Below are 14,841 nucleotides of genomic sequence, written 5' to 3'. Positions count from 1 at the left end.
TTTTGCGCCGATCACTGCTGCCACGTTGCATTCCAAATGAAAACAAGAAGAAGAGAAAAAAAAGATTTTCTGTTATTTGTTCCGTGCATATCGCCTCCCGTTCAAAGATCCGCCGGAGCTTGCCCCTATGCCGCGCATGCACACCTTTCAATCCTTCCAGGATGGGCGGTTCTTTCTAGTCATGGTTGATGCTGCTGCCTTGGCCGTGCGAGCCGGTGTAGGGGAAGATAGCGAGCTGGCTGGTGTGGCTATAGGGGCAGGGACTTGTTGAGTCTGCAGGGCTTGCGGTTGTCTTACATTACGGTTCCGATTGCGCCTTCGGAAGAGGTTTCCAAGCGTTGAGGCCGGGACATTAGTAATCTTTCTGCCCTCAGCAGCAGTAACAACATTCTCACAGGGCGAAACTGGCGAAGGGGGTTCAAGGAAGGTGCTGGGTCGAGTCTGGGATGACGGGCGGCGAGTACTGATGTCATACCGCTGGAGGGAAAAGCGACGGCCGTCATCAAGCAAAGTATGCTGCGGCGGAACTTCTCCTGATATGCTATCCTCGTACTCTTGGTCCTGGCCGATGCCGACTTCATGCCCATGGGTATTCGTGGCGTCCACACGGCTTCTTCCCTCGAGACTTGGCAGGATTGTGGCTTTATTGCCTTGAGCTCTGTGTAACGCAAAGCTGCTAACGTTCTCAGAAGTCCTTGGTTTTCTCTCTAGCACGCGTTGGACTGTATTCAACGGAAGAGCCCGATGCTGCTGTATGCTCAGGTCTCGTCGACGAAGCATTGGTGTGGCGTAGGTAGAACCCGTAAAGACTGGTGACACTGGAGACTCTACCAATTTTGGGGGAAGAACAAACGGCTTAGCTGCCTCTGGATATTTTTCCAGGAATGCCTTCTCATAAGGCCCGACCCCGAAGAACTCGTCTAATTCGCTCAGAGTCTCATATGTTGATGCAGCACTAGGTGTGCCATGCATTTCATTCATTGAGCGTGAAGTTCTTGGCTCGTAGGTAGTTCTTTTCGACTGGACGGATTCTCTCGCAGGACTAAGATTAGATGGGGTTATAACAGCCGAAATAGAGCTTTTGGACTCGGAGCTGTGCGATACATTTCGCGGGATCCTAATGATATCTGTATTTTTATCGGCTTCATAAAGAAGAGATCCGGGGAGAGGAACAAAGCCTGATTCGTAGGGCTTCGTCGGCTGTTCATAATAATCGTCAGTGGCATATTTTGCGAATCTGCCGGACTTAGGCGTGTATATGAAAGGTTGAATGGGGTCAAGAATATTGTTGCTTAACATGGACCCCGTAAGCATTTCAGATTCAGCTTTTCTCGGTCCTGCAACAGACGGCTTCTTGGACAAATTCAGAGGGGCTGGCTGGAGGTCTGGTTCCATATAGTCGTCAGCATGCCAAATATCGGCAGACGATGCCTTGATCTTGGCGTCATGTTTGCTTTCCACCACCTGGACTTGGCGGGTTTCTTCATAACGAAGCCGACCCCCTGATTGGGTAATAATACCCTGCACCATATCTTCCGTCGTTGCTCTCGACCTTTGTTCCGCTGAAATGGGAAAATGAGTCAGTGGAGAACGGTCAGACGACAAAGAGTTGAGCGAAGCACAACTGTAGCTAAAAGGAAGCCCAGGCCGTGTTGGGGATGCTTCTTCTGGCGTTACCAGTGGCTCACGGAGGCGAGCTGTCACTGGAGTTCGAGGGGTACTATCAGTCCCCTTGCTATCACTACCAATAAAGACAGCAGTCTTGGCGCTATCATTCGAATAGATGGATGAAGTCTCGAAGGCATCATCGCTAAGCTGAGGTGTGGTATTCTCGATGCTTTGGCTATCATCGCGAACAATTTCTGTGGCCTCTCCAGCTACTGGTGAAGATGAAACAAGCCGGATGCTTCGCTGGCTCATTGGTGAAGGCCATAGATGACGGTCATCTGAGTATAAGTCGTCGTCGTCTTCGTTGGTAGACGTAGAGGAAACACTTAGCGGCGGCGGCAGGGTCACGTCATCCTTGCTTGCTGGCAAGACGCTATTTTTCGAATCAGTATATGACTTATCGTTCACAATATCAAAACCAAGACTCGATTTATTGAGCTAGCTTACCAGTTTTGTTTCACATCAGCCAATGCCAAGGAGCCTAGGATCGGGCTTTCTTGATTGACGGCTTCGGCCACTTCAGCAGACTGAGCTTTACTTGGAGCTTCTGCTGCTTTATCTAATCCCAGAGACGCCAAATTCATCAAAGAAGAAAGCGTTGCTGCCATGGTTTCAAGATTCAACGACAGTCGGGGAGGTTTGGCAGACACTGATCCCGTTCCCTTGACCGTCTCAACAGAGTCAGCGTCTGAGTCATAATCTCTTTCAAGAGGTTCAAAAGCCATAGACTTTTTCTTTTCGTCGTCTAAATCGAGAGAAAATCGACGCCTAATAGTGGATGGAATCTTTGGCAATACGAGGAACTCTTCCCAGCGCGGACCCCAAAGCCAGACCTTCTTAGGAGGAGGCAGCTCGCAAAGGCGCTTCTCTTTCTTGGCATTGGCTTCTTCTACAAGATAGAGTCTTGTGTATTCCATAGTTGAAAGCCGTGGCTCGCAAATGCCATATTTCACGTCTGGCTTGGGCAACGGAGACGAGCTCTCTCCCTGTGTAGTAACACTTTCTGGTTTCCCCAAGGTGGCTGTAATTTCTATTGATTGAGTACGAAGATTAGGCTGGCTGGATAAGCTGTACTGGCTGCTTCGAATGTTTGTTTCGGGCAAGGATGAAGTCCGATGATAGAAGATATCACGGGCTTGATCTTGGGAGGATGCGGAACGAGCAGGCTGCTTAACCAATTTAGTAGTTGACTTGGCTTTGTTGTTAGCAAAAACTGCTGCAATCTGTGGAAATTTTGAGCCATTTGATCCCCGAGATTGAATTTCTGGCTGCGAGCGCATCCGCTGAAGGAGTTTGAGGCCACTCCTTGTAATTGTCGACTTCATCGACTCCGGGATATCAGGCGTAGGAGGTACAGGTGGAATATCGTCCTTTTTGGCAGCCTTTCTTAAAACCTTTTTCGCCGTCTTCTTTGCTGACAGAGGTGTCTTCTTCTTCTTCCTCTTCAGCTTCTTTCCAGGATCAAGGAACTTTACGCCAACCTTTTCTCCCTTGACAACAGTTTCACCGTCAGCCTCATACTAAAACTTGCGACGGTTTTTCTGCTTGGGGAGGAGAAGTCCGAGCTGAGCCTTCTCTCGCGAATCGAGGTTCAAGTCTTTGGCAAGGGGATGCTGATCAAATATAGTCTTCGACAAGGTGGAAGTGTGTTCAACTCGCAACTTTGGCGCAGATAGGTCATCAAAAGCAAAAGCTGCTCCGTCAGTTTTGGAAGGGGACACTTCTCGACCTGGAAGTCCCTTGAGTAATGGATTGGGAACGGGAGGAGCCGATGCCACGAATTCTGGAGAGACAGATCTCCTGGATTCAGCTGGATCTTCTACCTCGCGAGGACTTTGAGGAGATCCCTTAAGGATGGATTTGACCATGACCAAAGAATTTGGAGTAAACGACGACCTGCTAGATCCCGATCTTCGGCGAGCAGACCGATTTTGTGCCAGCTGTAGTACATTGAAACAAAGCGTCTCAATCGTTTTGAACTCCTCAATGTACTGAGTGAATGCCTTGTACGCCTGCTGGTATTTTGGCAGGCTGCACCAGATAAACAGCTTCTCTTGAATCAAGGCTTGCTGTTTCTCGCTTGATGGGTTCTCCCCAAGAAGATGACAGAGAATCGTAAATCGAACACAAAAGAGGAAGGCTTCCGTGTACGGAACAAGGCTAACGTCTTCTGAATTTTTCAAAAGATCGTGAGCTGGAAAGAGGGCGTTCACAACCGCCATTATTTCCACAGAAGGCTTTCTAGTGGCTCTCTGCTGTTTCAACTCTTCGAGAACCATCTAAAAAGAGAGAGCTACTTAGCAAATGAGGAACAGACGCGTTGCTTTTGGGGCGCGACTTACGGATGCTCTGAATCCCATGTGAAATTGACCAAACTTTTCCGTGGCCTTCTTGTTCAGCTCTTGAATCATCGCGGCTGATCCAAAGGCAGGGTGATTTGGTTTGAAAGTTAAGGGCGTCTCAGCAACAAGTCGACGTCGTCGAAGCTCTACAATGTTGAGCTCGGAAAGTGCTTGCATGACTCCCTTTGGGTCTAGACCACCATCTTCAGGCTTCTTGAAGACGGTCAGCGTGAGCTCTCTCAGTTTGTTTCTCGGGTTGACCGAGAGATCAGAAACTTTGCGAAACGAAAGCCGCTTCACGTGCAGCCGTAGAGCCTCTCGAAGATCGACATCATTGTCAAAAGCACGCAGTCTTCGCTGAATAGTTTGCTCAAAGCCTACTTGCTGGGGAGTGCACTCTAGCGTTTCCTTGTCTGTGAGTTCCTTGAGGGGATCAAGGCTGCTGGTCAGCCACCACTCCAGGTACTCCTGGGGCGTGAGTGGCATCGTGACCAGCAGAGCGAGATAGTATTAGGTTTTGATTATCAGGGGAATAGATTAAAAGTATGTGGCCAACAGAGAATTAGTACGAAAAGAGGAGGAAGTTATTGAGACGAGATGTTATTTGAGATGCAGGAAAGAAGGCGAACGAGATTGAAATTTTGGCCCTGTGACTTTGGGTGATTAAGGCAGAGAGGACAGTGCCAGGAGGTCAAGGCTGCTGAGAAGAAGTAAGTCGCTCCGCCAAGAACGTGCAGACACTTGTGAGGAGAAATTGCGCAGCCATGCGTGTGCACTGCAGACGCGTCTGGTGGTGGACTGTTCAGATGACTCTCACTTTTGGTCTTGGGCCCCGGGAGTATAAGACGCTGGAGGACGGACAGAGGAGATATCAACAACCGCAACAACTCGACGTTTCACCCCCATCGCCACAAGAGACGACTATAGTATTTTGATTTATTGAAACCTCCATGGCTGCCAGACGTGATTGCCTCCTTCATGCAGTCCTGGCAACAATTTCTGCCCGTGTCTATCGTCGCTAACGGATCAATGCCAAAGCCCCAGATGTCTGATCTAGATCCAAGAACTCGAGATCGGCTCCATCTTTCCCCCCAGGCAAGTGCCACACACGCCGCACAGAGCAGATCTATCACGTGTGGGTGCCAAGCTCATGCCCCTCTTTTTCTCTTTTGCTGTTTTGTTTACCAAAAGCTTGGACCTAAGTTGTGGACGCGGCTACGTGGATTTAGGAGAATATACGCGCTAGGGGATGGGGGCATTCCAGCCAGTTTACGTGTACACGTGTATTCGTGCTCTGAGAGAGCATCTCGAAAAAGTGGCGGCGTATGAAAATGTGCATACGTCAGAGGGTGCATATGCTATACCTATTGCTCTCAGGCACTTATAGAGGTGCTCCGTAGTGCCAAAAGGGCAACTGGGGATTCAAATATCCGCTTGCTGATGCATGTAATCCCGCCAGGATGGACCCCCTGCCATGCGATGAATGTCAATGGCCAGCAGGGGATGCGTAAAATGCAACGCGCCACAAAGCTTAGACTGGAGCCACCCACCAATTACGTCCACACCAGGAGGCCGCCGGGTCTAAAGCCAGCATTTCCAGCGAGTGATGGGCGCTGAAACCCCTTTATAATGCCAGGGACGCCAGGGGCCATCCAGTAGCAGCAAGATAGTGAAGAGAGACGCACGGCGTCAATATCAAGATTGCCAAGACCTGCTAGGGAGCTACGGAGTGCACTTCCTAGGAGTCCCCTAATCCCAAGACTCGTGCGTAGTCTTTTAATTTCATACATCCAACCGCCAACGACTAGCTGGACTCGCCTCTTGGAGACATCATAGAGACACAATGATACGCCAGAGCGGCCGCTTGATTCAGCACATTCCCCAGTCTATTCCCAGCAGGCTGGGGCGCAGCAGTGCGCGACAAGTATTGTGCAGGCCCCGGTTTTCTACCCAGGCATCTCGACGACAAGCCGGTACGTTACTTGTATTGCTTCCCTAACATGTACCTATTCGCGTGTAAGAATTAGATCTTCGCCTAAGGGTGCACACGCTATTCACGCCTTTGCTGTGCTCAATGGCAGAACCTGAACCAGGGGCTGGCGACTAGTGGCCTAGTGTTGGAACAACACGTGTTGGGCTGGAGCAGCTCATGGCATTTTGCGTAGTCTCTGGGCCAGTGCCGTGGTGTTTTCATAGCTCAAAATATCAATTGCTAAAATATCAATCAGTCAACTGACATTGCTATCGCTAGAAGAGAGCGTTCCGGGATCTTCCCGCACTATTCGTCAAGATGCGACCAAGGAGGAGTCCCTGCTCAAGAAGATGGGCGAAAGTGCTGCCACTACTTTTGCTTCCATCTTCGTCCTCGCCATCGGATTTGCTGCTGCCGGTTACATTTACCACAAGAGCTACAAGATGATTGTCTTGAAAAAATTGACTCGCGCCTTTGAGCCGGGTGACCCCGTCCTTGACTTGGCTACAACTGCCAAAGAAGTGCCTCGGAAAATAGTCGAGGAAGAGCATTGGGTTCAGCGCCCAGAACAGGAGTATGTTGACGCAATCATTGATGGCAGAGAGTCTGGCCATTACTATCTTTTTATGGGGGAGAAAGGGACAGGCAAAAGTAGCATGCTCATCGAAGCCATGCGAAAGACTGACGGAGATGGCGTGGCCATGTTCGAAGCTCATGCCGATACTGAAATCGTCAGAATCCGTCTAGGCAAAGCACTTGATTACGAGTTTCATGAAGACTATATTGGAGGATACTTCAGCGAGAGAGGTCCGCGAGAGACCACTGCTCTTCTTGATATTGAACGCGCCTTGAACAAGATGGAAAAGGTGGCTATGAAGCTCCGGAACAAAAGGGGGAAGCCTCTCGTCCTCATTGTAAACCAGCTGCATCTCCTGCGGAACAATGAGGAAGGCAGAGACCTGATCGAGCTTTTCCAGCAACGCGCTGAGCAGTGGGCCGCGGCGAATCTGGTCACCATGATATTCAATACTGATGACTACTGGGTGTACGAGCGGTTGAAGCTTCTGGCCACGCGCATGGATGTTCTTGCCGTTACCGATCTGCCCAAGTCACAAGCCATCAATGCCCTGAGAAAATATCGTATGCGATACTTCAAAGAAATTCCAAGCCACCAAGAGCTCGAGGATGTGTATGATCGGATTGGAGGCCGCTTGAGCTTCCTAAATCGCGTGGCAAAGAGCAAAGATATGCTCAACACATGCGAAAAAATTAAAGAGACTGAAAAGAAATGGTTCCTTAACCAATGCTGGATCCTCGGCTCAGAGATGGATGATGATGTGATGGATCAACAGAAATGGGCCGTAAGTTTAACTGTTCCTGTTACATTCAAACTCAACTTGACATATCTATCTTGAGCTAACGATTTGCAACTACTACTAGGCCGCCGCCATGGTTCTCGCTCTAGCTCTGGTCGATAAAGAGGCAGAGATGGATAATACGTATGATCCGGTTGTGGGTCACTTACTGCCAACTTTTCCTTTTCACATAGCACAAGAGCTCATGACTCGAGCGGATTTCATCCGAGATCTCGATAGCTTGAATCTTTTTACTGTTACTAGCCAGGCGGACGTTCGTGCGAGTAGCGTTCCGATGCATCTCGCATTCAAGGAAATCTGCAGTGAACCTCGGTTCCGAAAGCATCTCGAAGATACAATTCAGAGGATTTCTGATATTGAGAGCTTGGGTCGTACTAGAGAGCTGGTTGCCAAGGATCTGGTCCTTGGTGGTGAATACGATATTGAGACGAGCCGCAAGGGCATCACGGTCCGACTAAAGCAGCCAGAAGAAAAAGATGATTAATCAAGCGACGCAGCAATTATAAACTCATGGATAGAGTATAAAGACAGCCGATCCGAATAAGAGCAAGCTAATGGGACAAGTATTTCGACGATATCGCGGAAAACTATAGGGGCGATGGTGGAGTAGGATGATACGCAATAGAGTTTGCTCCTCCTTGCTAGACAGCCATACAACGGCAAACAGATTTCCTTGAGTTTTGAGACGAAACAGATGTTGTTGATCGTACCTTTATGGTATGATCAAAGCTGAAGAACTGTGCAGAAATATTTTCCTTTGTCGATTTTCAGTTTCATTGTACTATATTTGACATTTATGTATTAATTGTGTACTATCAGAACATTGAACATGGGATTCAAAGCATTTGTAGATAGTGGTCTTGTAAAACTTTCTTAATATTTCGAATTCCATTCAAAGCATGAAACGATGGATAGGCATAGAGTGTGAATAGTTTTTACACAACTTGGCCATTAGCTGCGGAATATGGAAAGCAAACGCGAGATGTTGGTGGAGGTTGACTGGCTGAGAAACGTACATATCTTGCGAATGCCATGATAAGAATACGAAGGGTCCATACTACTACTAATTCAGTAATAAAATTCCACATGATATGTAATTACAATTACTGGACTTGCACATCCTTCAAAACCGTCGGCTCGCTCTTGTGCTCTTGTAATAGCGCGTATTGACGGCCCAGAGGATTTAGGGTAAGTCCAGGGTAATTGTAATTCTAGGGTAGGTTTACGGTATGACCCACTGGATTTATTATCACCCCACAAATTTGCGCAGGTCAAGCGCGGATTATCAATTAGTACCCCTTTCACTCTAGAACTCCCTGCATATTCACAGGTACCTAATGCTAGGCTACCTCACCGACAACGCACAAATATCGTGGCTGAGCTAAGTACCTAGTACCTATCCCTCGAGAATCCAGGTCCCATAATATTTTTCTGAGCCAGCCCAGTCGATAAAGAATAGCACGGCGAAGCTTCGTCTTCTCCCCCCCATCCACTACTGGACTGATGCCTGCCAACGCCAGATGGCCCGATTTCCAATTGGCTTCAAGATTGCGGTATTTCATGGGCTCGAGCGCTCCCGAGTCGACTCCCTCGCAAATCACATCATCGCCGCAGCTTAACGAAGCAAGACGCGAGGAGTCTCCATCCGCCCAGGATAACGACCAAGAGGCGGAAAGCCACACGCGCTCTGCCGCAATGGCTGAGATCGATAACGAGCCCATCGAGGAGATGGGAGACGTCGACGATTACGAACACGAAGGCGATGATACTGGCGTCGATGTTGATTTTGGCGACCTGGAAATGTTTGACAGTAACGCGTCTCAGCTTCCTTTCTTATCGCAAGAGCCTCAATCTTTGAAAACCGAAGAGCCTGTGTTTCCTACGCCTAGCGAAAGTACGAAACGCGATAAAACTAAAAAGAAGAAGAAGAAGAAGTCCCCACTACAAACTGACGAAATTGCTGGCGATAAACCAGCTGAAGCGGACCTCGATGTACCGCGCGCTACTCTTGCCTCTGAGGAGTCCATACCGGGGCCTGATACTGTCGAGGATGCAACCACAGATATGGATGCATTGGATTTGACACCGATTCCATCAACGCAAAAGAAAAAGAAGAGAAAGACAACTGAATCTGCGGACGGCAAGCGACATAAGAAAAGAAAAGGTCTTGAGGATGGCGACACAAATACGATTCAGCAGACACAAGACGAGACTGAAAATCCGGATACCAGAGATGCTGCCACTAGCTTTTTATACTCAGATAAGAATGCTTCCAGCCAACTCCTGGGTGTTGCCGCCGAGGATGGTCAGATGTCGCCTAGCATTGCTCTTGCTCGTCGACGGAGCCAGACGGGAGAAGAAGCTCGCTCAAGAGAAAATAGTGTACCTAGAGCCCAAGTTGCTCCCATGGCCCCCATGGCAATTGATACTTCCGCGCAAGAACCTGCGCCTGAAGAAGCTTCAAGGAGCCAAGAGGTGACGACCGAAAACCATAGAGATGACCGTGACGTTGAAGACCTTGCGCGAGAAGCATGGAGAGAACACGTCAACAGTCAAAGTGGAAATGCTACTGCCGCGAACAAGATAGAGCCTGCTTCTCAAGATTCTGCCGAAGCAGAGGAACAACCAGACGCAACACCGCGAAGGCGATCTGCGAGAACGAAGAAGCCGAAGCCCACCTTGCCTGCACAAGCTCTAGAATCAACCGAGACCCCTGCCAAGAAGAGTCGCCGAATCCTTGAAGAACTGCCGTCTCCCTCTGCCAATACTCCAAAGCCAAGAGCACGAGCTAAGAGGGCTACACAGAAACCGCGACAACCAACGGAACAGACTTCAGAGGACGATTTTGAAAACGCGGAATCTGAGAAACCTGCCAGGAGGGCAACCAATCTGGAAGGCTATACACAAGGGCGATTTACGGATGCTGAATTTGATGGCATTAACCGGGCTATTGAAGCCTTCCGAAACGAGTATGGACTGACACAAGTTCAAATCAATGAGGTAAAGCTACCATTCTATCATGTCTATTTTGTTCAAATGCTTTCCTTCCTCTGCCTTGATTAGAATGCGCTGCTTACTCCAATTGAAATCTAGATGATACAGGCTCCGGGGGGCACAACTGCTGGTAGTGACCATGCGCGCCTTTGGTATCGTCTCTTTGAGGCATGTCCTGATCGTAAGAGACAAAAAGTTATCAATGTCGCTCGTAAAAAATTCCATAATTTTGTAGCACGAGGAAAATGGACGCCAGAACAGGATGCAGAGCTCTCTGCTCTTATCAATGTGAACGGAACTGCCTGGTCTAAGATCGCTGCCATCATTAACCGCCATCCCGAAGATGTCAGAGACCGGTATCGCAACTACATTGTTTGCGGTTCGAACCAGCGCAGAGACGTATGGAACGAAGATGAAGAAGCACGCCTCACTGAGTATGTCAAGGAAGCAATGGAGGTCATTGACGAGCTACGAAGGGATTCCCCCCAAACTGCTCTACTGCGCAAATCCTACGAGGAATTAATCGACTGGCAAAATATTAGCGAGAAGATGGAGCGGACACGAAGTCGCCTGCAATGCATTACAAAGTGGAAATCCATGCAGAATCGCATATCCGGGAAAAAGAAGGAGAGGAAGAATCCCGAGGCAAAGAAACAAAGCCATGTCAAGCCTGAAGTAGTGATTTCAGATGAAGATATCTCTTCTCAGCTTGACCAGGCTCGGCAACAGATGATGAGCATGCGCGAAGAAGATCAATATCGTTTGGTTTTGGCCATCCAGGGAGCCTCCGTTTTATCGGACGACCAAATTCCCTGGGCAAAGCTCCTCGATAAAAAGTTTCGCAATCAATGGAGCCGTGGCACCCAAATACTGCTATGGGATCGCCTGAAGCAGACTGTTCCAGATTGGGAAGCAATATCGGTACTGGACGTCGCTCAGTACATTATCAACGAGTATAACCGAACAGGCAGCCTTCCTGAAGTAACTGGCAGTGGCTACGATGACGATGAGCGAGAAAAGGAGTTGCTTGGATACACTCGTTCTCGTGGCAAGCCGACTGCTGTGGTGAAGAGTGCAGAGTTTGTCGAAGACTCTGGCGCTGAGGACGAGCACCGCGACAACGGACAGCAGAACCAAGATGACAAGCTTGAGATTACTATTGATCCTGCGTTGATGGGAGAGCCGCCGCTCTCCCCACCGAGTGCCACCCCAAAACAGAAGAAGGCTACACAGAAGAAGCCACGGGCGAAGAAATCAAAGAAGGTGTCTCTTAGTCAGGACCCCATTGAGGACAGCGAGCCGATTCTGCCGCCTAATACGGTTGATGAAGGCGAGGAGTCTAATCTTGATGAAGCACAACTTCGTAAATCGAAGACACCAAGCAAATTCAAGTCTGTTAACACCACACACGAAGAGAACGGCGTCGCTGCTTCTCAAGAAGAGCCTTATTCAGACAGCATTATGGATGATATGGAAGATCTACCTGCCCGGATTCTGGCCTAATGCGTACCGTGTATAACCCACTAATAATTGTTTGAAAAAGAAAGAAGAAAATCTATGGATTTGGGAGGTTTTGGAATGGTTTGCAATTGAGTATCTGCTATTTTAGGCTTTACGGACTATTGTTTTACGGCTGCTATCAATGGCCGAGTTGACTTGCATGGAAATATGGAAACGCCCTGGTTTGATTTTCTTTTCATTCGCTGTCGAAGAAGAAAAGATAGATCGTCTGCCAGCTCCTAATCAGACTTGGCGTAGGCTGCTTAGTGTAAATGACAATATGAATAAACTCTTGGAAACAGTATTGTTCAAATGGAGTTAAATTGCTAGCTCGCTGTTACAATTACCGAGACTCTAACCGAAAAAAAATCTTGGAAGGTGTTGGTTCGATGTACTTCCTTCTGTGTCTGTGCCCGAGAATGCCGAATAAAGCGTTATTTCTCATGACTACGTAGAGAAACTCTTAGATGAAACTAACCGATGGATTGAATTAATTCATTACATATTGTACATAAGTGCTCAAGTGCTCGCTGATTCGTAGTGTGTCGGCACAGTGTGTTGGTGGACCTTCGGTATGTTAGCAGACAATATTAAGACAGCCCCTCAGTTGGCGACCCAGTTGCTGGATTAAGAACTATTCGGATCTTGGAATAAAATGCCATTCTTCCTTTTGATTTCCCCCTTATTTCCTATATCCAAATTCTTTCTTCATAAGCATACCGCGCCAAAGATGACAGTCATGAAACCACCGCGGCATAAAGTCGCGGTAATCGGCCTAGGTAAGTCTTGTGGTTTTCACAGTTTGTCCCCAGCGCGATTAGCGGACAACCATTTTTATGTATCTTTGAATCATATGACATGTTAAGTATGTAAGATAAAACCAGAAATAACTAATTGATATGGATGGATAGGTGCTGGGGGGATCGTGGCGGTCAAGAACTTGCTCGAAGAAGGTTTCGATGTGGTGGGATTTGAACGTAGTAGTTATATCGGCGGCTTGTGGCACTTTAATGAAGATGAGAATACCTTGAGCGTTTTGGAATGTAAGTAAAAGGGTATTTTATTCTCAAGGTCTTTGAGTGTATTGGAACTACTTACTGACAGCCAGTTTTTGTTTTAGCAACTGCGACCAATATTTCAATAGATCGCGTCAGTGCCGATTAGCATTACTTTTTGTTTATAGCACTCTTGCTGAACAATAACAGGGGACATTTACCGATTTTCCTTTTCCAGCTGGTATGATAGACGACTTTATAGCTGATCCTACCCCGTTTCCTGCTCTTCACATTTTACACTATTGGTATTGAAGAGAAGCTGAAGCTGACACCTTCGTATTACTCAAAAGGTACCCCAATACACTGTGCTGCTAAACGGGTAGAGGATTATCTGGAAGCCTATGCGAGCCATTTTAACCTCAGACCCCATTTTCGCCTTTCCACTACCGTTAGATCGGTATCTCGGGAGGATGAAGGTGAAGGCAGATGGAGATTAGATTTCGAAGGACGGCCTAGCGAATGGTTTGATAAAGTTGTTGTGGCCACCGGTCCTCATATTAAACCTGTAATACCTGAGTTTGAAGGAGCTGATCTCTTTACTGGCCGACTCATTCATTCAAAGAGTTTCAAGAAGTGAGCTCACTGTTCTTGGAAAAAAAAACCCCTCCTTAATTTGTCTATGTGAACTGACAAAACCTAGACCAGAAGCATTTGATGGGCAAAAGGTGATTGTAGTTGGGCTTGGGAACAGTGGAGGTGACATTGTCGACGCGCTTATCGGCCATGCCTCGCATATTTCATTGTCACATAACGGTGGCGCTGTCATTGTATGAGAAATCTCTTTCCCATGACTCCATCTTGACTATCGTCCACACAGGCGCGCTGACAGATTCTCAAAGATGCCTAGTCTCGTCAATGGTGTGTCGGTTGCAGACAGTATCTCATACAGGTCCCTCTACCTGGGGGGTCTCGTCAGTGCTCTGTTTCCAAAACAATCCGAGAGGCTATTCGACGAAGCCGTTCATAGCATCTCGAGAGACGCGTTTGGAGAACTCGATCCATCTTGGGGGCTTGACCCAACTCGTTCGCTTAAGACGGCCAACGTGGTGCTTTCTGATACCCTTATTGCCAATTTTCGATCCAAGGCCGTGAAGCCGATTGTAGGCATCCGGCGGTTTATTGGCGGACGAAAGATGGAGCTGACCTCTGGAGAGGTTATCGAAGCTGATGCAGTCATCTGCTGTACGGGATATAACAATGATTTCAGCCTCTTGGAGAAAGAATTCGACCCGGCCTCCAATCCCTCGCCCAGCTGGGTAAACGCCCCGGGCTCGAAGAACAGGCCATGCCCGCGGCTATACCAAAACGTCTTCTCTCTCAAAGCACCAGACTCTCTGGCTTTTCTGAGCTGCGTCTTCCTCCTTCACGGCGCATTTTGCCTCGTTGACATTGCCAGCATGTGCATCGCTCAAGTCTGGTCAGGCAGAGCCTCGTTGCCGCCAGCGCCAGAGATGCAACGCTGGATGGATCGGCACGAGAAGATGCTGTGCAGGGCTGCGCAGACAGGGCCGGTTCTTCCTGCGTCAGTGCCTGCGGGCGATTGGTTGACATGGGCGGATAAAACAGCAGGCATGGGTGCGGCAGAGCATCTGGGCTGGGGTTGGAAAGGCTGGCGCTTTTGGTGGCGGGAAAGGGGGCTGTGGAGGTTGGTCATGGATGGGCCTTCGACGGCTGCTTTTTGGCGACTGTTTCCTGGAAGGAGGAAATGCTGGGACGGTGCGAGGGCGGAGATAATAAGGATCAATGAAGAGGCTGAAAGAAAGCGAGCGCAGAGTAGCTGGAGGATGGGGGAAGTTCAAGCGCCCTCAGAAGTGGCTGATTTTGGCCTGTTCAACAAGCAGCATTAGTCGCTAGATTTGAAAAAAAAAAAAAAAAAAAAAAAAACACGAGAACACGAATGAGTTGCATGAACAACGGAGTGACTGTATTTGAAA

The 14,841-nt window shown here is 48.4% G+C and overlaps 5 protein-coding genes across 6 annotated transcripts; 3 read left to right on the top strand and 2 right to left on the bottom strand.

Moving 5' to 3' along the window:
• Positions 1–147: 147 nt before the first annotated feature.
• Positions 148–2,993, bottom strand: TrAFT101_002735 (uncharacterized protein; the record flags this gene model as incomplete). Its single annotated transcript, XM_066126685.1, has 2 exons — positions 148–2,041; positions 2,116–2,993. 2 exons carry the CDS (start codon positions 2,991–2,993, stop codon positions 148–150), a joined length of 2,772 nt encoding a protein of 923 aa, XP_065982789.1.
• A 195-nt stretch (positions 2,994–3,188) lies between these two features.
• On the bottom strand, positions 3,189–4,496 carry TrAFT101_002734 (uncharacterized protein; the record flags this gene model as incomplete). Its single annotated transcript, XM_066126684.1, has 2 exons — positions 3,189–3,947; positions 4,011–4,496. 2 exons carry the CDS (start codon positions 4,494–4,496, stop codon positions 3,189–3,191), a joined length of 1,245 nt encoding a protein of 414 aa, XP_065982788.1.
• Positions 4,497–5,067: 571 nt separating this feature from the next.
• Positions 5,068–8,318, top strand: TrAFT101_002733 (uncharacterized protein). 2 transcript variants are annotated; one of them, XM_066126683.1, is made up of 3 exons: positions 5,068–5,983; positions 6,265–7,343; positions 7,423–8,318. In XM_066126683.1, exons 1-3 carry the CDS (start codon positions 5,854–5,856, stop codon positions 7,840–7,842), a joined length of 1,629 nt encoding a protein of 542 aa, XP_065982786.1. In that variant the 5' UTR covers positions 5,068–5,853; the 3' UTR covers positions 7,843–8,318. The 2 variants fall into 2 exon arrangements, with proteins under 2 accessions (XP_065982786.1, XP_065982787.1); XM_066126682.1 differs by lacking the exon at positions 5,068–5,983 and having other exon boundaries at positions 6,009–7,343; positions 7,423–8,103.
• Positions 8,319–8,788: 470 nt separating this feature from the next.
• TrAFT101_002732 (uncharacterized protein) lies at positions 8,789–12,265 on the top strand. The gene is made up of 2 exons (XM_066126681.1): positions 8,789–10,358; positions 10,452–12,265. Exons 1-2 carry the CDS (start codon positions 8,862–8,864, stop codon positions 11,853–11,855), a joined length of 2,901 nt encoding a protein of 966 aa, XP_065982785.1. The 5' UTR covers positions 8,789–8,861; the 3' UTR covers positions 11,856–12,265.
• A 317-nt stretch (positions 12,266–12,582) lies between these two features.
• On the top strand, positions 12,583–14,754 carry TrAFT101_002731 (uncharacterized protein; the record flags this gene model as incomplete). Its single annotated transcript, XM_024902342.2, has 7 exons — positions 12,583–12,631; positions 12,764–12,895; positions 12,973–13,001; positions 13,058–13,088; positions 13,198–13,480; positions 13,548–13,674; positions 13,747–14,754. 7 exons carry the CDS (start codon positions 12,583–12,585, stop codon positions 14,752–14,754), a joined length of 1,659 nt encoding a protein of 552 aa, XP_024763848.2.
• Between the last annotated feature and the right edge of the window lie 87 nt (positions 14,755–14,841).

The sequence above is a fragment of the Trichoderma asperellum genome, chromosome 2 (assembly GCF_020647865.1).
Source record: "Trichoderma asperellum chromosome 2, complete sequence".
In the NCBI taxonomy this organism is placed as follows: domain Eukaryota; kingdom Fungi; phylum Ascomycota; class Sordariomycetes; order Hypocreales; family Hypocreaceae; genus Trichoderma; species Trichoderma asperellum.
Note: the sequence above shows the minus strand (reverse complement) of the source record. Positions and strands in the feature narration are given on the sequence as shown.